The following is a 26,999-nucleotide window of genomic DNA, read 5'->3' on the forward strand; positions in this document are numbered from 1 at the left end:
GGACATGCAAACTTCACACAGAGGCACCCTAATTGGGAACTGAACCAAAACCAAGCATTCTGAGGAAAGTATGAACCAGTGGTAAACCTATATTACTTTGCCACACTATGATATTTTTTAAGTAAAATAAGACCCATTTGAAAGTTAATGAGAGCATGACTTTCTTCACTATGTCCATTTGGTTGTCATTTCGGTTGTCATTTCACTCATCAAACAACTATGATTTCCCTACAAGATCTGGCCATGCAGTTAATAGTTTTTAAGCAATTTTATCCTTTTTTCAACACTTATTTTCTGAATTCAGTAGACACAGTCATTTGGGAATTATCAAGAAGGGGGTCCCATCTAACCTCAGACCAAAAGTTATACTTCAAACCTTTACAGTACAAATCAGATAGTTGCAAGGAAGGGAAGGGATAGAGGTGTCCTTACACCCGTATTCAGTTGTGGGCTGGACCACCATTTTTGAAATATGTGGTATAGTGCCATAGTCTCATTTAGTTGTCCTTTTCTCCCTTCAATTGTTTCAAATGTGGGCCAAGCATGTGGTGACCCCAAGGGAACAAGAATATTCCCAGATGAACTTCCAACATGAGAGTCACAGCCTTGCTCTGTAGTGAATGCTTGCTTTTCCTTCTGATTCTTTCCAGCAGGACTCAAGAAGATTATAGTTGGTAGGATTCTATAGGGTACTAGACCAGCTTCTCTGTATGTATTGTACGCATTTTATAATTTTAGGGAAGTAGAATGTGGGTATTAAATCCTAAATACCAAACTTCTTACTGCCTAACAATACTTTTCAGAGATCCTTTAAATAGCTGGCATGAAAAACATTCTTATTTGAGTGAGCTGGCATCTGTCTGCTTGCTCTGGCCAGCACAAACCGTTCTAGGCATTTGTTGAACCTGGATCAGACACAACATAGATGTGTGTGTGTGTGTGTGTGTGTGTGTGTGTGTGTGTGTGTGTGTGTGTGTGTGTGTGTGTGTGTGTGTGTGTGTGTGTGTGTGTGTGTGTGTGTGCGTGCGTGCGTGTGTGCAGCCTCTACAACACTGATACAAAAAAGTTTTTGTGAATAATTTCTTGATATTTAAATGTACAGTTTTTCATGTAGCACACCAATAATTTAAGATATTAGAAGTGTGATTTTAGCATACTTTTAAGGATCTGTATTATTCATTTTTTTAGGTGCAGCTATGTTGAGTAACAGTGGTATCAGCCTTTGCATTATTGACAGTTGCTATAATTTAAACTGTTCCCTAACTGCCCTTATTCAGAATGGTTGTCACCAAGTAATCAAAGCAGTTTGTGGTGGTGAAGCTTCAGTGATTGTTGCGTTGGCCAGAATTGCTGTAAGTAGTAAACTGACTCAGTCTGTGTTCCCAACTTTTCTGATCATTTTGTTGGAGAAGGATTCCAGTCCCAGATTGTTTTGTTTAATTTACTTTTTTTGGTCTATCTATATTGCCCGAGTAAAGGGTTGCCACCTTTTCAGATGCCCAAAGTAGGACATTCCTTAAGGAAATGTGAGACTTTGAAGGACAAACCACACCCGCAACTAGTGCAAGGAACTAGACTTCACATTTTTGCTAAAATACCAGATCATTCTTGCAGAATTTGAGTTGTTTGCATTGTTTCATATAGCATTAAAGTATTTCACATACAAAACAATTGTTTTATTTGACTATTAAAGGAAACGCAGGAAATATTTTTTGTCCTAAAATCTCAGGACATTCACTATTTTTTATGATTTTTGCAGGACAAAAAACTACCCAAATAGGGACTGCCCCGCACAAAGAGGAACAGGTGGCAACCCTATTCCTACATCTACCTTGCCAGGCACTGCGTCATATCCATCCTTAATCACCTGACTCCAAAATGTGATCATGCTGGTCTGTCATAGTTCAGCAGCAGGCAACAACATGAGCTATAATTCCCTGTGCAAATGCATAGGGTAGAATAGAAGGACAAATAATGGAAACTGTTTTGTATTCACTGCTGCGATCAAGAAAGCATGCACCTTCTGCCATCTCCTCATGCTGCAGGCTTAGCCATTCCATAATGTAGGCCAGGTATGCATACTTAATGTAGTGTCTCATGGTGTGTCAGGCTAACTAATGATGCCTCTGTAATACATGACAAAATCAATTGTTAGTAGCTTTCCTATTCCTTGTCATCAAACAGCTGTGCTCTGCAAGCCTCCGCCCACGGAAGGAGAGCTGTCCTTGAAATTATTACTGTTTCTATTCCTGGTTTGGCTTCTGTTACCTTAACCTGTTCCTAAACTCATTTCACTGGCATCACAAATTTGCCTTTGCCAGTGGGCTAGATATACTAAAAATAGTCAGTAAATAACCAAATGGCGTTGTCTGGGAACAATGTTCTTTTGTAGAAGTACCATAGCAAATTGCATCTTCATTTTATAATGCTAAACCTGTCAACTTAATAAATGACTGAACTATGAATCAGTAATTCCCACTGTTAGGGATAATGTGTGCAAAGTTGGAAATCTATGTTAAATTTCATAGTATACATGTTTATTTATATAGTGAGACTTGGGATGTATACTTACAAACCTGTAGAATTCTTACCAACCACAATGCATCTTTAGGTGTTTGATTAAAAACATTTTTCACATACCTGAAGCAAGCAACTGTAGGGAAATGTGAGGATACGTGAAAAAATAAGATGATTTGTCATAATACATAATGAAAACTTTTAATAGAAAAATCTGTGTTTCAGTGAGCATTTCTAAGAATAGCAGCTTTAATTGTCTAGTGGGCCAAATTCAACAAAGCCTGCACTAAGTGTACAGAATATGTATTCAAGAGCATTCCTATCACATTTTTTTGTCCTTTCTAGCCACTCAGAAAGATTACACTAAGTGCACATGTAGTCTACGCTTTGTGGTAGCCTTTATGAATCCCTGTCAATATTTAAAGCTGCAAGAATATCAGTAGAAAAACCAAAATTAGGAGGAAGAAGATGTGAGTTCTGTCTGTGTTGTCTGTTCACTCAGAATGGTGTACTCTCTACGCGTTATTGAATCCTGGGGAACAAGTGAAATAATAAATTTGTATGGAACTAATACAGTACTTTGCATTTTATTAGAATTTTGTGATAGTAATTGTATTAGATATTTCAGGAAACATAAAAAGAGAATTCAGTTTTGAACCACTGCTGAGTTAATTAGTACTGGTGCAAAATGATAAGTGAAAGAAATGGTCTATCAGATGTGAACAAATACATGCAGCCCTGTTTTCTTTTCAAAAATGAAACACACTTATCTTTTTTTAGTTCGTAATAGTACAGTGAGTATTTTGTTTTCTTTTAACTGAAGGAACAATTGCATTCTTTGGAACAGTTGGCATAATTTTTCTTATAATTGTTTATGTATTCATAAGTAACATACTATTAGGTTATCATTTTACACAGAATTGTTGTTCAGTTTTGTAAACTGTTCTTTTGTAACATACTTTCCACTGCTGGATAACATTACACCCTCCTCCTTTTCATCTCTCTGCAGTTGTCTTTTTCATAATTTATTTTTCTGCTTCTCTCGTTGCTCTTTTCATGTAAATCAGCCAACTCCCTTGCAGTCTGGCTAGTCAGGTAATGTTGCATTCTGTGATGAACTGCATAGCTGAACTATTTCACAAGATTATAAATATAACTGCTGTAACTAGTTTTATACCTCAGGCAAATGTTTATTTAATCAACCATATCCACCTCCTCCTAAATGTAGGTTGTCATCAAAAGTCAATAAAGTCAAAAGTCAAATTAACTTTATTGTTATTCAACCACACACAAGTGCAGAGCTGAACAAATTGACATTCCTCCAAGTTCAACATAAACACAAACATTAACACAGCACAACAGAACAAATACTCATAATAACAACAGTAATCAGCCACCTGAGGCACAGAAGCTTCAATCGTCAGCTCTCCCACTCCAGCACCAGCTACAACCAAGTCCCAGACCAACCATAGGCACAGAAGCTTCAACCGCCACATCTCCACTCCAGCACCAGAAGCATCCAAGTCCCAAACCAACCTTAGGCACAGAAGCTTTAACCGCCACATCTCTATTCCATCCCCAGAAGCATCCAAGTCCCAGTCCAGCCAAAGGCACAGATGCTACAAACCGCCTCATCTCCACTCCAGCACCAGCAAATAATTCCCACTCTGGACCCTCCAACCACACAGATGTCACGACCACCACCACCACCTGCAGACCCGAATGGCCACAACCATTCAAACGATCCTTCCTCCTCAATCTACACCATCCACTTCATTACCATCACCAGCTCCATCTCTGACATAATCATCAGCTCCCAAATCCATTCCAGATCTCTCTGACCCAATGAAAACAATTTATTTCCAAAAGCCACACTGGCAGACAGGTTTCGGCCTCTGTTTCCACATCCCCATCCGTCCCAACTCGCCACTGAAGGCCCAACTTCCGAGTTTCAAGTTTCAAAAAAAAAGAGCAAAAACTTACATCAGAAATGCCAGGGGCATCACGACTGCAGACAACTGGATGCTGGACATACTCAACCAGGCAAGCAGGTCAACAGATCAACAATACACGTAACCACAAAACAAAAACATAAACTATGCAACCGGAGCCACAGAGGCTGCTGCCACACAAGGCACCGCCATCTTGACTACCATCATCACTATCATTATCATCATAATCAGTTTGCAGCTCTGCCATTTAGCCTATAACATGCCGATAGTAATTACCATGTTTGCTTTGCCTACACTGTCTGCATATCTCAAGAAGTGAAACATAACTGTCTTCCTGTTCTTGGACTACTGTCTGCCATTAGTTTAGATTTTGAAACTTTCACTGTAGCAAGTTACTCTGTTTGTGGGGATAACCATAAATTGCAAGACATCATTCCTAACTCCTGTGACCCCATTGATGTTTTTGGGTGACTACTTGGCTTTCATGAATTCACTCATGGTGAACCAGTTGGAAATCCATAATGTGCTGACAGTTTTCTCTCAAAAGCATGTTGTAACAGCAATGCAGTAACTTAAAGCCCTAGACTAGATATCTTTAGGTCACTTATGGGAAAACCTCAGTGGACTCTCAGAGATATCTGAAACCAAGTATAAAGACATAAGCCTTACCGGTAATATAAATAGAAGCTGTTGGAGAGGCAGTTATGTATCACCTAGACTACTGTTTCTCTGGAACAGTATCCCCATCCATATAAAGAAGAGTTTCTTCCTAACCAAATTCGAGAGTAGCTTGGACAATTAGATGGGGAACAGGAAATTCATCCCTGATTTGACATCTATGTCTCTAATGGGCACAGGCAACCCATAAATCGTTCATCTCCCAGGCCCCTGCATGGATAGGCTTAAAAAGGTCCCAGTGGCCATTAGCCCAGTATGCACCTATGTACCTATGAATTAGAAACCATGATGTCCGATGTTCATCGTGTTACCCTGCTGCAGTCATCACACTTGGGTTATCCTGCCATCAGGCGGTCCCGCAGTCGGCCCGAATTCCAAAGTCATTGTCCAGCGTCGGTTGCTGTTGCTTCTTCCCTGACGTCAGAGTGCCAGGGGTAAATCAGAGGCATCAGACGCCATTTTCTTCAGTCTTTCTTGCTGCGCGGTGCCTGAAGCAGAAGCAGTTCACAAGTGCCGGTCGGCCGACACCTGAGATTTTCGAATCGAGTTTCAGTCCGAAGTCTTCAAAGCTAAGTACCCCATTGGGGAACCTTTTCTTGCCACAGTCCGATGTCAGAAAAAGTTAATAACTGCATTTCTTGTGGGAAGCAAAAACCTCATAAGGACTTTTATTCTTTTTGTATACCTTGCCTAGGCCCAGACCACGACGTCACTGGTTGTCGGTTTTGTGCTAGGTTCAATAAGCGAACTATAAAGCGACGCTTTGATTTCGCATGACACTACTTCGGTAGAAAATTTAATTACACTATGCCGTCGGAGCAACCAACTACCAGCGTGCATAAAAAATGCAAGGATAAAGACAGGCAGCCTAGATCCAAGCCAGACTCCGAGGGCTCGGTTGGGCCGGTCGCCGGTTCTCCGGTTTTCAGTGAGGCGCCTACGCAGCCCCTGGCTACTGCTGAATTGGATCCCCAGACCACTTTGGATCCCCCAACAGAAAGTTCTAGGCTAATGCAGCCATTTTCTTTAGGCTCTACCGACGACCTTGCAGTAGGGGAAGCCGGTGCTGTAGTAACACCTTCGGTTTCTGAAGGTGTCTTCAGTCTGACTACTCTCACCATAAAATCTTATGCTAAGCTTAAGACTCCTCTGAAACCAAAGAATCCTACACTTCATTCTCCAGGTCAAGGCCCTATGCCTAAGAAACAGATAATTAAAATGGCTGAAGATTTGATTTCTTTGATTAGGGGTTCCCAACCCCCCCCCCATCAAAAGGCCTAGACAAGAGAAGGATTATGCCTCCTCTGATCAAGTGTCTGTTTCCTCAGGCTCCTCTGAGGAACAGGATTACTCCTTTCCCCCCTTATGAAGATTCTGATGCTGAAGACTCCATTTCCTCAGCTTCTCCCCCTGAAGATTATTCCTTTGGGGAAACCTTACATACCATGAGGGAACATTTCCACTGGGATGGTCAGAACTACTCCGACTCAAAGAAAAGGCTCCGAGAGTTTCTTTTACTCCCCCAGCACAGACCACTTCCTATCCCCCCAGTTTTGGACATTGTGGATGATGTTTTCTTAGAATCTAGTCTAAATCCAGATTCTCTGCCTCCTGCTCCAGCCAAACCAGATAGATACTATAGAGTGCCTGACTCACACAAATTCCTTTACAAAAGCCCTGTTGCTGATCCAGAAACAATCTCCCAGGGTCCCAAAGGGGCTAAGGCTTCTATGGCTAAAAATCCTGTACCCTCAGAAAGGGACTCCAGAGCACTAGATAGGTGGGGGAAGAAGGTTTACACCTCATATACTCTAGCTATGAGAGCACTAAATTGTCAGTTTCACATGCTTAAATACCAGCAATTCCTAATGTCTCAAATAAAACAAACAATTGGCATGCACCCTCAACAGTCTGAATTCAAGGAAATGCAGGATCTGTTGCATGCAGCTGAACAGGTGAGCAAACATACTTTACAATGTGGTTTTGATGCCTTGGAAGCTTCCTCTACAGCATCTGTTACTGGGTCTGTTATACGTAGGCATGCTTGGTTAAAGGAACAATCTCTGCCTGATCATATTAAAGCAAAGTTACTGGATGCACCCTTACAGCAGGATGTCTTATTTGGGGTTAAAGCAGAGGAGATTTTAAAGAAAATGGAGGATAAGGCAAAATCTATGCAGACAGTCAAAGATTTCTTACAGGTACAGCCCCCACGCTTCAGTAGAAATTGGCCAACAAAAAATTGGTCCTTTCCAGCTTCTGACAGACCACAGAGGGGTAAATACAGGTGCCCAAGGGGCAGAGGACAAGCACAAATCCCTTACAAACCTCGCCAATGGGGCACTGCAACACAGAAGGGAGGAGAAGACAGGTCTCAAACTACTAGAAGGCAAACACAATGACTTAAACCTCAAACTGCCAAGCAAAACTCTCTTGGCAGCTCCCTTGGGAGGAAAATTAGCACTTTTTGCAGACAATTGGCGCATCGTCACAAAGGACAAATGGGTCCTAGACATTATCTCACACGGATACAAATTCCATTTCCACACCTTGCCAAGGATAAAAGGAATGCCAAACCTGCCACAAAATCAATAGGCAGAGGCACAAAACCAAATTACAGCTCTCATGGACATGAGAGCCATTCAACTGGTACCTACACAGGAGCAAGGCCAAGGATTTTACTCAAGGCTTTTTCTAGTCCTCAGAAAGGGCAATGCTTGGAGACCCATTCTGGACCTTTCAATTTTAAACACCTTCTTGCAAGTACCCAAATTCAAGATGCTAACACTACAGCAGCTTCTTCCCATGTTGGGCAAGAAAGCTTGGCTAGTAATGTTGGACCTCAAGGAGGCATACCTGCATGTCCCTATCAGACAAAATTGCAGATGATACCTCCGTTTCATTGCAGGTTCAACCCATTACCAATTCTCTGCACTGCCCTTTGGCTTATCTACTGCACCCAGGGTCTTCATAAAATGCCTGACACCAGTAATTGCATAATGCAGACAAAGAGGAATTCAAATATACCCATACCTGGACGGCTGTCTCATCCAAGCAGAAAGCAAGGACATTCTCTTACAACACCTGGCTTTTGTAAAACATCTTCTAAGTTGCCTAGGGTACACAGTAAATGAAAAGAAATCAAAACTAGTGCCCTCACAAAATATGACATTCCTGGGTGCCAGCTTGAATACAACGGCCCAGATGGCTTATCTGACGCCAGACAAACAACTACAATTAACTCAGTACTTCAGAACAGTGGCAACAAAGACCCAACTCCCTGCAAGAAAAATTCTGCAGGCCTTGGGCTTCATGGCATCTTGCATACTACTAATACCATTTGCAAAACTGCATATGAGGAAATTACAATGGTACCTAAAAAGCGTATGGACTCAACACAGCCACAGCTTGGAAACAATGATAACTCTCATTCCCTGCCTTCAACAGGAGTTTCTATGGTTGTCACAGGTATGTCACCTCAACAAGGGTCAGCCTTTCACCGTACCCCCAGCCAGGCAAACTATGACAACAGATGCATCGGACTATGCCTGGGGGGCACACATGGCAGGATGGTGCGTTCAAGGCATATGGACAGCAGATCAAAGGAATCTGCACATCAGTCAAAAAGAAATGCTAGCTGTACAAAATCCTCTGTCAGCCTTCAAGAACCTCTTACATCCAGGACAGCTTATCATAAGGACAGATAACACCACAGTAATGTGGTACATAAACAAACAAGGGGGCACACACTCCTACCCTCTATGCAGGCAAGCAATGACCTTGTGGAACACAGCACTGGCTTACCAAATTCAATTACAAGCTCAGTTCCTGCCAGGAAAAAAGAACACATTGGCAGACAACCTAAGCAGAAACATCATGGATCCACACGATTGGAAACTGGATCCACAAGTATTCGCAATGATAGCTCAAAAATGGGGGCTCACAGACATAGACCTGTTTGCCAGCCCTCAAAACTATCAGCTAACAAAATTTTGCACAAGGACTTTTCACCATCAAGCTTAGAAAGTGGACGCACTCTCATTCAGTTGGAAAATGCTGACAGTATATGCCTTTCCTCCATTACCCCTTCTCACAAAGGTGCTACTGAAAGTCAGGATGGAGAGACCCCGAATGATACTCATTGCCCCAGACTGGCCACGCCAGTACTGGTACCCACTATTAAGGAATATGGCCCAGGGCCCACCATGGATTCTACCACAAATTACCCACCTGCTCTCACAGCAAGACAATCAGATTCTACACAGCCATCTCAAAACCTTAAACTTGGCTGCATGGCAAATCACCTAAGCACCCAGCCAACTCCTCTCTCACAAGCTGTTATGGATGTTATTCTGGAGGCCAGGAGGCCCAGCACCAGGAAAGCCTACTCAGACAAATGGAAAAGGTTTTGTGCCTGGAACCAAGCTAAAGGCCAAAATACCCTTCAGCCTGACATACCTCAGATTCTGCAATATCTAACTGAGATGTTACACAAAGGGCTTTCTTTTTCATCTATTAAAATCCACGCCTCAGCTATTTCTGCTCACTACAACACAGATCCTCCCTTATTTTCACATCCACTCCTAAGGCAGTTTCTCAGAGGGGACAAAAACATCAGGCCTCCCAGGAGAGCACCAACACCTACTTGGGACCTCAACTTTGTTCTGGAAAAACTCACGCTACCTCCTTTTGAGCCAGCTTTCTCAACTGACTTAAAGTTTATATCATGGAAGACTGCCCTGCTGCTAGCAATTACTTCAGCTAGAAGAGTTTCAGAGCTTCAGGGACTAATGGCAGTAGAGCCTTTCCTCATTTTTCATCAAGACAGAGTTTCCCTATGAACTAACCCCTCCTTTATGCCTAAGGTGGTATCCAGTGTGGCTCTAAATCAAACCATCCATTTACCCACCTTCTTTCCAAATCCACAGAACAAAGGAGAAAGACTCCTGCATTCCTTGGACATTCACAGGCAGCTACATTACTACTTGGATAAAACTAAGGTTTTCAGAAAACCTGACCAGCTTTTTGTATCCTATGCTACAGCATCACAAGGAAAGGCTATCTCAAAACAGACCATTTCCAAATGGATAGGTCATTGCATACATTTTTGCTACACCCACCATGGAAAACCAGTTCCTGCTACCATAAGGCCCCACTCTACCAGGGCAGCAGCTACATCTACAGCCTTCCTCAGGGGGGTGCCAACCAAGGATATTCTAGAAGCTGCAACTTGGAGTTCAGTACACACCTTCACCAAGCATTACCACTTACCACTTTACTCTAAGACTAGAGCTGTCTTCACCACTGCAGTTTTGTAGGGCCTTCTAGCCTCCTCTAACCCTGTTTGACTCCACCTCCCATCCTTAGCTTTGGGATTCTACCCAAGTGTGATGACTATAGCAGGGTAACATGATGAACTTAGTACAGTTTTGTACCTACCATAAATGTAGATGTTCGAGTGTATACCCTGCTGCAGTCCAGGTTACCCTCCCTCCATCCCCTCTGATCTAGCTGAACTTATCTCTACCACTCTATTCTATACTACCTCTGTGGTGTATTTGCTTGTGCCTAAGGGTTCTGTTTTGTTTTTCCATATAGCTATGTGTGTGTGTATATATATATATATATATATATATATATATATATATATATGTATATATAGTTTTTGCCTACCTATTAGGGGCACGTGACATCTGGGGCAAGAAAAACTGAAGGAAATGGCGTCGGATACTTCTGATATACCACTGGCGCTCTGACGTCAGGGAAGAAGCGACAGCAACCGACACCGGACCAAGACTTTGGAATTCGGGCTGACTGCGGGACCGACTGACGGCAGGATAACCCAAGTGTGATGACTGCAGCAGGGTATATACTCGAACATCTACATTTATGGTAGGTACAAAACTGTACTTTCTCCAGACAGTAAGGGAGAATGGACAGATCAAAACAACTTATCCAAAGGGATGCCAGTCTTAACATATTCTCAGGATAACTTCCTTCCAGGTTAACTTCATATCAGTGGAATGCCACAGTTGTATGTTACACCAACATGCAGGAGAGTACCAGAGCTTTCCAACTTTGCACCGATAGTGTTTGAAATGTGATTGAATTCAAAGCAACATGCCCTTACTAAGTATCTCTGAAAAGTCTGTAGCTCCAGTCTTCATTTACAATAAAGATTTATTTGTCTGCTGAGAGAGTCTGCTAGCCATACCTCTCAACTAACAAAATGCCATATTAGCACTATCTGTGCAAAGTTGAAAAACTCATTTTCAGTGACATTTTATAGTCATTATTGCAGGTTTAGTTTTTTTTAATTGTAGAACTTTCCCCTTCTCCCCAAAGTTGTGGATTTATGAGTTAGTAAATGAAGTGATTTGGGGTACTATGGGCTGAAGGGGTCAAGGCTTTCATTTGAGTTAGTATACAAGTTGATTTTTCATGCTTTTGACTTTATTTGCCTATTTTATTATTGTGAGATAATTCTCATTATTAAGCTACTATTTGTCAGTTTTTCAGAACATCAGAACATTGAACAAATTTGGGGTATACCATAAAACAAATTATTTATCACACATCTCAACAATGAGATATGAGCCTTATGCATGTGATTCATCACAAGCCTGTTTGGAGACTAGACACCTTGTCTTTCCCATATACTCCAATGATATTTCATGACTTTCTTCTATTCCTTCTCATTCAAAAAGTAGCCCTAAAACAAAACATGACATAGTTAACCTCTTCTTTGTTAGCTTTGGTACCCATGGCTGTCTCTTGAGAATTCTAGGCATTCATTCTCCACGGCTCTTCCCTTTACACATGTCCTTATTAACTCAGTAGCAGGGAAAATACTACCTTTCATACTGAGAACACTGAATCTGTTATGTTGGCAGATATAGTTTTTATTTCTCGCACTGATTCATTTTCCAAACACATGTTAGGTGTACTATAGGAAGCCAGAAAACTTGGTACAGCAAAAGATTTCCTACAGAATTAAAAAATAATTATCTCTTGGTCTGTTGGACTGCAATATGGTCAAGAGACATTGAACTTTCACAACTGAATGGAATTTGTATTTTTTGTGTTAGCAATTTATTTGAGTCAAACTTAACATATTAATCAACCAAAGTGCATGTTTCTACTTGCCTGCAATCTTTTTTTTTTTTTACAGATAGCAGAAAATTGTATCTACTAAAGCCTTCCTAAAGGGTATCCTTCATTTAAGACCTCCCTTTGGATGGAACAAATGCTAGCTATCTACTGAATGTACTATCTTCTTCATCTGTTACAATGTTTGTAATATTTTAATTGCTAGGATTCTTCATCTGTAACTATGTCTGTAATATTTTAATTGTGGGAGCTTTTCTCCCCAGGCCTCTGCTGAAAACGGACCTGTGTCCAGTCAGACTTTCCCGATCAACAAATGTAAATAAATAAGTAAATAAATAAATAAAAGTTAACCTCATACCAGAAAAGTTAACCATCTCCCTTTGATTCTGCTTACACAGTAGGCATTAGATACCTGTCTAGAAGCATGGATTTTTTGCTAATGCAACCATCTCTTAAGATTAATTCCTCAATTATGCCCATGATTGCCTCATCTTTATCTCTTTACTGTTCCATTCATCTCACAGTCTTTTATTAAAACTACAGAAATGTAAGAGGGGCGGGGCATGTCACACACATGCCAAATTTGCCCATACTATTCCAGGAAAACACACGCCTTCAGGAATAATATCAACTTTTGTTTCCTTTAATTAATAAACACCTTTGTGGTGTGGATTGTCACATGTTTAACAGCCTACATATATCTTGCATTCCAGAGCATTTTCTGAAAAATAAACTTAAAAAGCATAAGATAAACAAATGTAAATATTTTGTGAAAATAAAAGCTATTAAAACCATACAAATAGAAATGTTATCAGTAGGACGTATTCATTAGAGTAATAATAGTGCATTCACAATCTTGCCATCAATATTATATTATAATACACCTAAACCCCAAATTATATTTTTTGTTAAACTTTCACAGATTATAGATTATCATATTTTGGAAACTATACTACCTAGATATATATTGGTAGAAAATATTTTTAACCAGACACAAAGTTTCATATGACAACAGGAAATTTCGCTGTGAGTCCATGTTTATTGAGATATTTACATAAATATGAAAACACATGCTTAATTGTGTAATTAGCAATATTATTAAGATTTAATATCTCTAAAGATGTGCAACTTACAGTGCAAATATCAACGTTCATCGAGAACGTCTATGGTTTCACCTGATGCCTTGCATCTGTATGTAAGTCACTTGGTTTTTGAAATATTAAGAACATGTGGAAATATTGTTTAATACAATTTAAAACAGCTAGCAATATCTCTGGCATAATGTGATATGAATGGATATTGGCAATACATTTTCCTGTCTCCCACCATAGCATTTCACATAACACCCCTCAATAACATTTAGAGGTCTCAGCTCTGAAAATATGAAAATAAATTTAAAAATATGAATAAGTGACAATTTAACTGATTAGGATATTACACGGTAGAGAAATTAGATTAACAATCTTAGTGTCATATTGTTATTAACTCTTTGCACTTTCTAATGCTGCCTATTATTAGTTGATAAGTTACTTGGTTAAAGAAACCTGGGCTAAAAAAGATCTAGACTCCATAAAGTGCTATGGGTGTGAACTGGAAGCAGACAAAGGTGCTGTAATAGGCTTGAGTGAGTTAAGAAAGGAGAAAGCCTGTTTGTTAAAACACAAAACACTGTCAAAGTGGCTGGCCTACTGTATTATCTGTTGCTCTTGTAAGTACAGTAAATTATTGGAAGGCATCATTAGGGTGCATTCATCAAAACAGCAGTAACGTTTTGGAAGTACTGTATAGATTAATGTCTGTATCTTCCCCAAACTCTACAAGCTGGAGATACATTTGTGGTACAAGAAATCTTGTAATGGTTTGCCTCACAGATGTAACCAAGTATTGCTTGTGATTCTACCCAAATACTAAAAATTTACTAGGCTATAGTAATCCACTTCACTTATCTGTACAGTTTAATAAAAGAAAAGAAAAAAGAAAAAATCATAGCTATCTCTGTCTATTAATAATTAAATGTCAGAAAAAGAACAAGCTATGATTGTTTGATGGAAGCTTCAGGAGGGTAAGAAATGTGCACATCTGAAAGGTTTCTGTAGAAATGTCAGTACTCAAAATGCCGAATGCCGAAAAGCCAAAAAAAAAAAAGACACAAAACACAGGAGAAGAGTGAATATGGAAAAACGTTCTTCTCCTTTTAACTTTGTTTTGCAGGAAGGGCAATACATTGCATCTCATACTTAGTGATGTAAGTCTGATCTTTCAGCCATTCAGTCTCTGTATTTTGGGAGTCGCTATAGTGGGTCGTGACATTTCAAATGGTTACCCACCTGAACAGTTAACTGTGGAGTAGTAAATCTTAGCAGTGCAGAGATCTAAAAGGAATACTTGTGATGAGCAGGAGTTGCTGATTTACACTATGGGCCCTGACTGATGAGATACAATGTCTTGGACGAAAGGTACTGTCAGTGGTAACATTTAAATAATGCACACTAACACGTAACGTTTGGGAAAAGGGTGAGAAGATGCAAGTAAGCAAAGTTAAGCCATGCAGCTAAGAATCCTACATGGAAGTCTGATGTATGAAATAACTGCAGTAATGAATAAAAAGAATAAGATTACAATGTGGAAGAACATAACAGCTAACCCGAGATCTTATTGTTTTTAAAGAGCATGTTCAGGGAATGTAACTTTATTCTTTGTGGTCTGTCTGGATTTTGACATTTCTGTAGATAGGTTCAAGGTCACTTCATAGCCAAGAGGTTTTCTTTTGGTTAGTCAAGGGCTGACTTTTCTCCAATAATTAAGATCAGATTTCAATAATATTTTCTGAATAAAGTCAAAGCACTTGTCCATTTCAACCTTTATTTAAAAGTGCATAGTTAATAGTGTGGAACACGAACTGTAAATCACTCACCTTGTGGCATGTGATTCTCTAAGAGTATATTAGCTATATGCCCCTGAGCCGCTGGTGTTCTGCAAATATCATTCAGAGCTGGTACATTCCTGCTAAGATTGCTTTTCAAGATAACTTTTCTTGTCTTTCATTCAACATATTAAGGAATGAGACCAAATCCTGCAGATGCAAGACAAGCCTGAAAAATCAGGCTTGTGCTAATTCCCTTTACATATTGCAAGAGGAATTGAGAAATGCAGTAAGAAAAATGGAAGCAAAAATTGTTGTCAGAAGAGTATTCACCCTTGACTTTATACATTAAAATGTGGCAGTAGTGATGACTACAGATGCATATAGTTCTCAGGAGCTGAATGTTAAGCTTTATTATACGTTTATATTTATTTGTTTGGTAATCAGGTAGATCCTTTTCAGCCATGACCTAGGCTAGAGGCATAGTTACATATATTGCTCACTCAGCTTGCATTTTGATAGCTAACTGCTCTGATTAAGTAGTGGATATTTTAAATGAAGGACATGACCACAATGAGTAACACTGTTATTTATATGTTACATTAATTGATCACTCATAATTACGTACATCCAAATTAATGTTGTTTAAGCCCTGAACATATTTATAAATCGAAACAGAAATGCTACACTGCCCTGTGCACCTTAATAATCCCTATACGTGTGTGTGTGTGTGTGTGTGTGTGTATATATGTGTGTGTGCGTGTGTGTGTGTGTGTGTGTGTGTGTGTGTGTGTGTGTGTGTGTGTGTGTGTGTGTATGGATCCCCTTCAGAAGCTTGAAGTTTCAAAACTTCAAACTTCAAGAGACTGAGACAATAAGATCTAAGTTTTGAAACTTCGAATGTTTTGAATGGAGATTGCCATACAGCACGGAAAGGGATATTTACGGTTTTCCTCACTGTACTATGATCTCAGAGTTGGTATATTTATTTAGCAGGAGATGTGAGGGGTGCAGGGGGGCTTGCCCTCCCCGCAAAAATGTAAAAAAAAAAAAAAAATATATATATATATATATATATATATATATATATATATATATATTTTTGTAATTTCAATTTTGAAGTTTCATATGTTAACCAGAGTAGAACATTAGTCATTGTCGACCATTTTCAGGCTCTGTCTGGGAGAACAGTATGAAACCAATGATACAATGCTGAAGGAGTAATGGATTGCTTCTGCCTTCCATGCCAGCTTACTTGTATGTGCTTTTTGTAAAAATCTTCCTGCTGCCCCTAACCGCCACGTAACACATTGTCATACTAAAACCTTTTTACTAATAGTATTAACACTAAAGACACTTGGGTGTGTGGTGTGTGGTGTGTGGGCATGCATACACACACATACACATACATACTCCACATACACCATCATACACACAAAACATTCATACTATCACCTTACCTTGCCCTTACTTTAACACTAACCTAAAAACTCTCATACACACTCAAAGCCCATAAAAAACACACAAAAAGCATTAAATGTATTCCTTTCCTCTAGCCCCGTATCTAACCCACATACACCGACACACACACACACACACACACACACACACACACACACTTGTATTACTAATGTTGAAGGCTTTGGTATTTCTGAAAGATTTGGCATTAAAAGAAATCCTCACTTACTGCCATCATGCAGCGTTAGTATGCCACAGTAAGAGTCGACAAGCTGACCATCATAGGTCTCAACTGTCCAGATTTTCACAGAATGTCCAGATATTTGCCAGATATTTGCCTTTAGATCTGTCCCATAACATTTGTGGTTTTCTGGCAAATCACTAATAATTGAAGTCACTAAATAGCGACATATTTGGGTTTCAGATTTCATATTCTTCAGAAAATGCATGCTAGTATAAGTCCTGTTATTTCAGCAACTTTCTAAATTTATAAGTAGAATGTTTACAATATGTTCCTATTTTTGGCCTTTGTCCCCCCATTTATTTTAGGCTTTGTCCAGATTTCTTGTGCTAAGAGGTTGAGAGGTATGCTGACCATTCAATATTTATAGAAGTTGACAAAAGTGACTTTCACTTAGAGTATACTCTATCAACAAGATGTACATTCATAGAGTACATACATATACCCATTTATATATTATGAAAGGTGAAAAACTCAAAAAAACAGATAATCACGGATGGTAGAACAAAAAAAGAAAGAATGACAAGACACTGAATGACTAAAATGAACCAGAAAACACTGAATGTTTCTCTCCCACTAAAAAAGTCCTATTATCAGTAACCACTGCTACAAAACTTAGATCAAGTAAGACCACATCATTATTGGAAATTAAAATTAAAGAACTAAGAATTTATCCAAAGCCATTTATCAACAACCCTTGAGGAAAAGTCTTATCGTTGATTGACACTATAGAATAATTGATCAGACACTCTGATAATGGATTGGACATACTTATAAAGTAACTGTATACCTTAAGATCTGTTATAGTGTCAGGCTAATGTAAGTAGTGTACATAGTTATTAAAGATGTTATGTATAAATACTATGGAATTCATTCAAATGTATTTGAAAAATAAAAAAAAACATTTTGAGGAAAAAAAACTTAGATCAAGTGTTGTCTTGGTAGTAATACTGTTAGGAAAAGGGGTTTTAGTAATGTAATGTAATGTGTAGGGCTAGAATTACAGTTAGGACTGGCACATGAATTAGATGGGTGGGGGGCTACACCCTGTACCATATTACTCATGTGTGCTAACCCTAACCCTCTATCTTGTTTTAAGTCTTATTAATCATTCTATAGCTGAGAACAGTGTACCATCCAACTGGAAAAAACTCTTTTTCCATACCCCTGCATAAAAGCGGTGTCTCCACAGAGCTAACAAACTGTAGACGAATAGCCATACAATTCCCCTTTACTAAAGTTCTAGAGAAATACATTTAAACCCAATCCCTCAGTTACTTAACAGAAAGTACGTTCCTCTCCCCAACACTTTGACTCTGTGTCCCGTCAGAAATTCTTAGTAAGACTCTCCTCCATTATACTTACCAGGCCATCCCTTCATTGGTTTCAAAGTTACCTCTTTCATAGAGCTCATGCTATAAAATGGCAAAATAAGTGCCTTTGATATCCCTCAGAGAATCTACATTAGGCCTACTTTTCAACATCTTTACCAATGACTTCTGTACTGCACCTAAACATGTAACCTTAATCCAGTATGTGGATGATGCAACCCTAATTTGTTCAGCTAAAACTCTTGTTAAACTCAAAGACCTTACACAATGGTCCTTCTCCTCTACAGAGACATGGCTAAACAACTCACACCTCCACCTAAGTGCCAAAAAATAAATAAATAATATTTACCACAAACAACTCTCAAATCAAAAATCTTTCATCTTAACCTCTGCCAATAAAACCACTACTGAATAGATAAACCAGACAAAATTACTTGGTGTCGTTATAGGTGACCATTTGAAATTTGACCAACACATATTCCATACAGTAAAATTAAAAAAAATACCTAAAACTAGGAACCCAAAGCCTTCCTCACTGAGTCAGCAAGAAAATGCATAGCTTCAACTACCATCTTACACCTTCTTTACCTGTACCAAAGCTATGTCACCCTCTCTTCGTCCTCTTCTTCTCCTTTCCTCCCTCTCTCAATTCATCCACTTTTCAGCACCCAATAATGCTTTCCATCTTACTGTTCTACTCTATTTCCAAATAGCTCCATGTTCTATAAATATATATATATATATATATATATATATATATATACACACACACACACACACATATATATATATATATATATATATATATATATATATATATAAATATATATATACACACACACACTCACACACACACACACACACACATATATATATATATATATATATATATATATATGGGTCTACTTCATAAGATCAACAGACCATTTGATCGACATTCGTTTGGTCGACAGCTAATTTGGTCGACAACCAGTATTCAGGGCAAAAACCAAGGAATTCCCCCCCCCCCCAGTGTTGTGTGACCCTGGAGTTGATATATATAGTTAGGGGGGTGTGGGGACACAGCCCCCCACATTGGGGTGTGTGGTGGCGGAAGCCCCCCACCTATTTTCATTTAAAACATGAAAATACAACAAAAACTACACATTTTAAACTAGTTTATCCTTTTCCATCTTCATATATCAGCCTCATAAATGTATTTTGCTTGTTGCAATCTTGTTTAAGTTGCATTATATATGGTTATGCAACATTTAGGCTCAAGGTACATACTGCAATCCTTGTGTGCAACATTATTCCCATATTGTCAAGAACTATATTCTTTTCTTGCAAACTAACTTTTCTTCCTAACTATGTGGACATCCTACAAAAGGGCCTCACTGAGACAGATGCCTGGTGTCAAAGCCATTGCCTCAAGCTCAATGCCAAAAAGTGCATTGTCATCCCCTTTGGTAAAAACTCTGTACCCATGAACTACCACATAGGCGGCAGTCTACTTAACAATGAAAGTGTGATAAGAGACCTTGGGACAAAGGTAGACAGTAGTCTCTCTTTTGATAATCACATCGCACAGTGGTCAGGAAATCCTTCTATGTGGCACACCTCATCACAAAAGGTTTCTCATCCAGAAAAAAAGAGGTCATTGTTCCCCTCTACTCATCACTCATTAGATCCATTATAGAGTACAACTCCCCTTTTGGTATGTGCCTCACAAGCCATCTACAACAACTGGAAAGGCCACAGAAATACCTCACAGAGGATTACTGGCCTCAAACAGATGCCCTACGCAGACCGTCTAAAAAAACTCCTGCTTTACTCCATCGCATATTGCCTACTCAGAGGCAATCTTTGCCTAACATACAAAGCTATGTCATACCCAGAGCATTTGGACATGCTGCACTTAAAGAAATCCCAACCCCTCCGAGCTACATGCTCTAGGGACCTAAACCTTGTCACCACAATAAACAGAACATGCTGGAGGGATAGATTCCTGTCCCAGAGATTTCCCATACTTTAAAACAGACTACCTATCTATGTCAAACAGAGCTCCTCATTAGTACTCTTCAAGAAAAATCTTGATGATTGGATGGGTAATAGGAAATTCACCCCGGGGATCACTTCTGTGGCTCTGCTTGACAGGGGCACAGGAAAATAATTTTCTTAGGTGGCGAAAGCCAGGGTACCTTTTTGACTAGGCTTGTATAGGTCCTAGGGCCAATAGCCTAGTACCTACCTATGAACCTAAATGTAAGAAATATTAACATTTTTCTCTATTATTTTAAGTGTATGTTGTCAAATATCAGGAACTATTGTCTAAAGACCTCTGGTGAAAGTTGTTTTTTTTTTTTTTTTTGCAACCCATTTGGACAATCCAAGTAAACAAAATCAAAATATAATAAAATAAATTAAAAATAAAATATTCCAACTCCAAGACTACACAGTACTACTAGATAAAGGGCATATTCCCCAACCTCAGTAGTGTAACAATCTAGAACAACTGTCAATAATCTGTTTTGTCAACTAAATTGTGTCAACAAACCACTGTTAACTATTCAGCTGATAAAAAGCATGCCTCCAATATATATATGTATGTGTGTGTGTGTGTGTTTGTTTATAGACACACCTAAAGATCAAGATGTGCTGAATAGTCGTCATGCATCACAGTTGCACATCTTTCTTTACTAATTTTTTACCTCTATGTACCTATATGTCTTTGTACTGTCAGTGCCTGAAGCAGAAAGACTGTTTTTGCATGAATTAGAATGAGCTTTATATGAAATTTATAGACCACAGACTAAAATAGCTGGTGTGGACAAGATGAATGTTTTAGTGTGGCTTCTTTCTTGTTGCCAAGGTTACCATAATGTATGTCACATTGTCATAACATTTTATCTTTGTGTTTTATGAGCTCATATTCATTTGAGCAGTCAAACTAGGTTTGCTGGGTATCTGCAGCATCTGTATGTCCAGGTAGTTGGCAGCGGTTGCTTTCAGTCTCTGATTGTGAGGCACAATCCACTTCAACTGCTTTTACGTTATGGCGGCTACTTGCTACCAAAGTAAAAGTCCACGGGAGACAGTGCATGACATCGGGTCACCCCCCTGCTCCACCTTAAGTGATGAATGCTAATCATATCCCTGCCCCAACCTCTAATCCCAACCGTGCATCTTAACTTAAAAAAAAAAAAATGCCCACAATATTACCACTAATCAGACAAATCTGAGATGAATTTTGGTAGGATTATGATTAGTACACCAAAAAGTACTGTGTTTCCGTCATTTGTGCTGTCATGTATTATCAGTGCTCAATATGTCTTGTTCAATGTTTTGTCTTTCAAACATTTAACACGTTGACCATTCATGATATAATAAACACACACACACACACACACACACAAATGTATGTGTATATAGGTCTACTTCAAAACATTGAATTCTCATAACATTGAAACTCATAACACTGAGACCATAACATCGAAAACCCAAAACTCTGAAAAACCAAAACAACGAAAACTCAGAACACTGAAAGTGTCCATCATAACATAGAAAACTACAACGCACATGTAAATAACATCCCTTCCACAAATAAGAACACCAAACTAAGAAACACACTTTTTACTACATTTCTGCAGGGGGGCTCTGCCCCCCACACCCTCCATAAATTAAATATACCAACTCCTAGATCGCACTATAGTGGAACAAAGTTAATTTCCTAACCCCAGTGTAACATGATCCCCATACAGAATGTAAACATATGGATGTGTTACTTTCATGGAAGTTAAGTTAGTGTTCTGAGAAGAGCTGGGAGAAGTGAGTAGGGGAAAATGGTTTATTTTGACAATCTGTAAGTGTTTTTAGGCCATACAGGTAAGTGATTTAGATATTATGTTTACATTCTGTATGGTGGACGTGATACAGTGAGGTTAGGAAATTAACTTTTTTCCACTACAGTGCAATCTTGGAATTGGTATTTTTAATTTATGGGGGGGGGCAGAGCCCCCCCACATGAGGGGTGCAGGGGGGCTTGCCCCCTGCAGAAACGTAGAAAAAAGTGTGTTTGTTAGTTTGGTGTTGGCGTTGTTGTTATAGGTGGAGAGGATGTTATTTACATGTGCATTGTAGGTTTTCAATCTTATGATGCAAAGTTTCAGTGTTCTGAGTTTTCGTTGATTTGGGTTTTCAATGTTATGGTCTCAGTGTTTTCAGTTTCAATGTTATGAGAATTCAATGTTTTGAAGTAGACCCGTGTGTGTGTATATATATATATATATATATATATATATATATATATATATATATATATATATATATATATATGTGTGTGTGTATATATATATATATATATATATATATATATATATATATATATGTATATATATATATATATATGTATGTATATATATATATATATATATATATATGTATGTATATATATATATATATATATATATATATATATATATATATATATATATATATATATATGTGTGTGTGTGTGTGTGTGTATATATATATATATATATATATATATATATATATATATATATATATATATATATATATATATATATATATATATATATATATATATATATATATATATATATATATATATATATATATATATATATATATATATATATATATATATATATATATATATATATATATATATATATATACACACACACACACACACACACATATATATATATATATATATATATATATATATATATATATATATATATATATATATATATATATATATATATATATATATATATATATATATATATATACACACACACACACACACACACACACACACACATATATATATATATATATATATATATATATATATATATATATATATTTACACACATGCATACATACATACATACAAAGAATAGTGGTGTAATATTTGAAATCTTGCCTGGCACTAAAGTGACAAATCAGGTAGCCAACATGTTTTTTTGAATCATGGTAAATTCTTGTTTTTTCTCAAGTGGCTACTTCCCCACATATGTGACTTGCCAGTTTTCTTTGCTCACTTTATAAACAAAAATGTGTAAGTAAATAAAGAAAGAACAAATATGCACACAGAGTGACCCAATAAATAACAGTGGGTTTACACATGAAGTTTGTCTGCAAACAATGCACACCAGGATTGCAAAGCCTAAATTTATTCTGTATCATGCAGAACACAGAATATAAATGTTGTCCATGTGCTGTGCACAGCAACATACAAAAATGCAGCTAATAACAGTGTGTACACATTTACATGTATGACGCAAGGAGCAGTGCTACAAGTGTGACTCAATCAGCCAATTACCTTGAAGGTAACTATTACTGAAGGGGGGAGGTAGTCGCTTGAGAAACCAAGAATTTGCCATAATTCAAGAAAACATGTTGGCTTCCCCATTTGTCACTTTAGTGCCAGGCAATGTTTCAGTGATTCCTGGTCCCAGGAGGTGATCTGTGAAATTCAGGGATGGATTCTGTGTAAAGATAGTTCAGATATGTACTGCAATCACAGTAAATGTAGATGTACAAGATTCAACATTTTAACACTCATATACACTCCAGACTCAGGAAATGTAAGCAGTACAGACACTCAGCATATCAGGGTGATCATACAACAAACATAATATCATGTTTGATATAAATGTGCCAAATGTACATGTACACATATATAGCAAATACAGGTGGGCATTCAGTAGCAGAAGTTGTGAAAAATGGCAGGCACACACTGTTGTAGTGAAAAATGTCAGATTTAGACACATACAGCATCAGCAACTAATGGCAAATCTATATACACATTTAGTAACAGGAACTAAAGCCAAATGTAGATTCAAACACTAAAGTAATGAAATATGATAACTATGCAGTCACGTCACAGCAATGATATATGCAAAATATAATGCCTCTAATGTAGAATAGGACATTTTGTTTACTAATAATTTAGCATTTCAGGTGTAAAAATTTGTCTGGGAGCATGTCGGTGAGGAAAACCATCATACCATTTGAATTCATTCCATTAATATCCATATTTATCTGAAAGGATACTCATATAAAGCAGCTAAACAAAAGCACAAAAAGCACAGACTGCATAAAAGTACATAATTGTGGAGGTTTACCTAGAATACCTTTGACTCCCTATTACTCATGACAGACAAAGCAATAATGACATAGGTAATTTGTCAGTACAACAAGGGCCAGGTGTGTGAAACCCTATGTTTGGGTTTGACCCTCCCCCAAAATACATCAAATGACTGAGGCAGTTGTCACTTAATCGCTCTGTTTTATAGCAGTGTAGGTAATGCGTAATATATCCTGCAATTAGATTAGATTATTGCCATTGTTTTCTCATCACTTGGAGAATCTGAAGAAGAATTAAATAGAATATGGAAAAAAAGATAGCTGATGAAACATCCCTTTGTTCCTAACAGCACATGTGGGTGTAAAACAGCCAGATAAGGGATCTCTCCAGGATTAGTGGTTTGGATTAAGGATTAAGTATACTAGTGACTCAGCTGCAAAATAATACTGCTTTGTGTGTTCTTTTGCTTAGTTCCTGAACTAATCCTCAACAACCTTTCCAGTATCCAACAGGCATCATTTCTTTGACAGTAACCTTCTTTACCAGTTTTGGATCAACTTTCGCAGACGGAGAAGACTAACAGAGTTATTGAATGAAACCCCTCGCTCTGTGCAGGAATATGAAGACAGCCCCTTTTGTCTTCGTAAACTGAACCCTGAACCTGATAACTCCAGTTTCCTCTCTGGTAAGTGATGTTAAGTATATTCCCACTTCTGTATATAACATTTCATATGTACTCCAGATACTGTCCGCGTTTTTTTTTTTTTTTTTTTTTTGTATACACTCATGTATACAATATGTGGGCAGAAAAATATATAGCCACATGGTTAAACTCTGAATGTATAGCTATGTATGCCACTGCATACATTTTTTAAAATAATTTATCTGTTTTGTATAATAATGTTTGCTTCTTCTTCTTTCGGCTTTTTCCCGGTTAGGGGTCTCCACAGCAGATCACCTGTCCGCTCATGATTGGCAGTGAAGTTTTACAGTGTCGAGTTGCCAGCCCGGCGCCTAAGACAGAAGGCACACACACGCACACCTAGGGCCAATAACTAGCCATAAATAAGTAAACTGATTATTCAGTGCTTACTATGTATGCCCTGGAAGGCTTACACCAAATGCAATGAATAAGTCTGTGTGTTTGTATATCTTCAGGTCTCCTCTTACATACCAGACTTTTACAGCAACCGAAAGCAAAGCTGTGCTCTCACCTGCTCTCAAGTTCTCAGTGGCTTGTTACCCGTCCATATAATTCTATTCATTTTAGTATTTGTTTTCTTTTCTGCAAAAGTGTAATTGTGTTTTAAAACTTTTTCATTATAAGTAAAAAAATTCCAGGTCATTTCACTCAGGAAGCAGTGTACACCATGACTCGGCAGTACCAGGTAAAGCTCTCAATCTTGATAGTTTGAGTACAGGACTGCCTGCGGTTCAAGCCTCATGAGGTAAAAATCACCCCTATTTGTGATGCTCTTTCCTTGACAGCTGAACACCTCACATGTCGTACTGATTATTTTGACATATCAAATGGTCTGATCATGCAGTGTGATTGCCTTTGCCTTTCTGTCATGTATGATTCAGTCGGTATTAAAGTAATCCTATATTTCTTATAAGTTATTGCAGCCTAAGTGTGTCTTTTTATACTTTTGTTGTCTTGAATCCCAAATGCCATAGCTTTGACCAGTCCTTCATTTTTGCCATATTTAAAGTTCTGCTTTTCTTCCACCTCTTTCTCATTGTTTCTCCTCCTCTTGTTTTTTTGCTTTTAGACTTGCCCTCCCCTCCTCCCCTGCATACACTATTTCACCTAGCCTGGCAGGAGGACAGTCTTGGTTTCCAGTAATGAAACAGCAACTAAGATCACAGCTTTGTGATGTTTCTGATAATTTATATTCTATTACTAGAGTAGTACTCCACTTTTCAAGGATTATTTGAATTCCAGCAACTTGCAATGTACTTTTTATGCAGAATAGCAAAGCTGGTGGACAAAAGTAAAACTACAGGGAATAACTCTGGACTTGAGTGTTCATTGTTGTGCTTGCCATTGGACTGGAGGTGGATCTGGTTTCTTGGCTGACCAATGGCTATTTCTCTTTGTAACTGAACTCCAGTGGTGGTTTCCCCACACAGGAACTCTTAAGTGTGCCACCTATAAAGTTCCTTACCTTGTTGTGCATCAGCTTCCTGTGGATACAGCCCCAAATGACCAAGATGGACTTATGGATCTACTACATCTCCTTGACATAATCAAGCTCATATCACAGTAGCTTGACTGCAATGGCTCGTTCACAATGAGTTGAGGTCGATACAAACCCATAACACTTCTACTCCAGATCATCATAATATGAGTGAACATAACGCATATAAAATAATGTTTTGCATGAGATACTTCTCCCATGCACTCCATTATGAGGAATTTACTTTACACCCTCTCTTTCTTTATTATTCTTACTCCAAGGTCACTGTACCTCAGAGAAAGAACACTCATTGGCAGGCAGTGTAAAGCCTGTCTTAGTCTTTCTTTGGAAGGCTGCAAGCTGAGACCACCCACTAAACAGCATGAATAGCACAGTCTCATTCCTATGTGAGCTGAGGAACCAGAGCATGAATAATGAACACAGGCTCAGATGATCCATGCAAATGCCAGTAATCCTGCCCTCGTCATTGCCTGTACTTATACCTGTACCTGTACCTGTACTTGTACGTAGGTTCATAGGTAGGTACTAGACCATCTGCCCAAGGG

At 38.3% G+C, this 26,999-nt stretch overlaps 1 protein-coding gene across 1 annotated transcript in view; it reads left to right on the forward strand.

Annotated features, from left to right (window-relative positions):
* Positions 1–26,999, forward strand: part of LOC122816842 (DEP domain-containing mTOR-interacting protein-like) — a 699,106-nt gene that overhangs the window by 335,171 nt on the left and 336,936 nt on the right. Inside the window, exon 5 of the mRNA XM_044089901.1 lies at positions 24,756–24,938. Within this exon, the coding sequence (XP_043945836.1) occupies positions 24,756–24,938 (183 nt within the window). The remainder of the gene's footprint in view (positions 1–24,755; positions 24,939–26,999) is intronic.

The sequence above is a fragment of the Protopterus annectens genome, chromosome 12.part0 (genome assembly GCF_019279795.1).
Source record: "Protopterus annectens isolate FY-2018-M chromosome 12.part0, PAN1.0, whole genome shotgun sequence".
NCBI classification, from domain to species: domain Eukaryota; kingdom Metazoa; phylum Chordata; order Ceratodontiformes; family Protopteridae; genus Protopterus; species Protopterus annectens.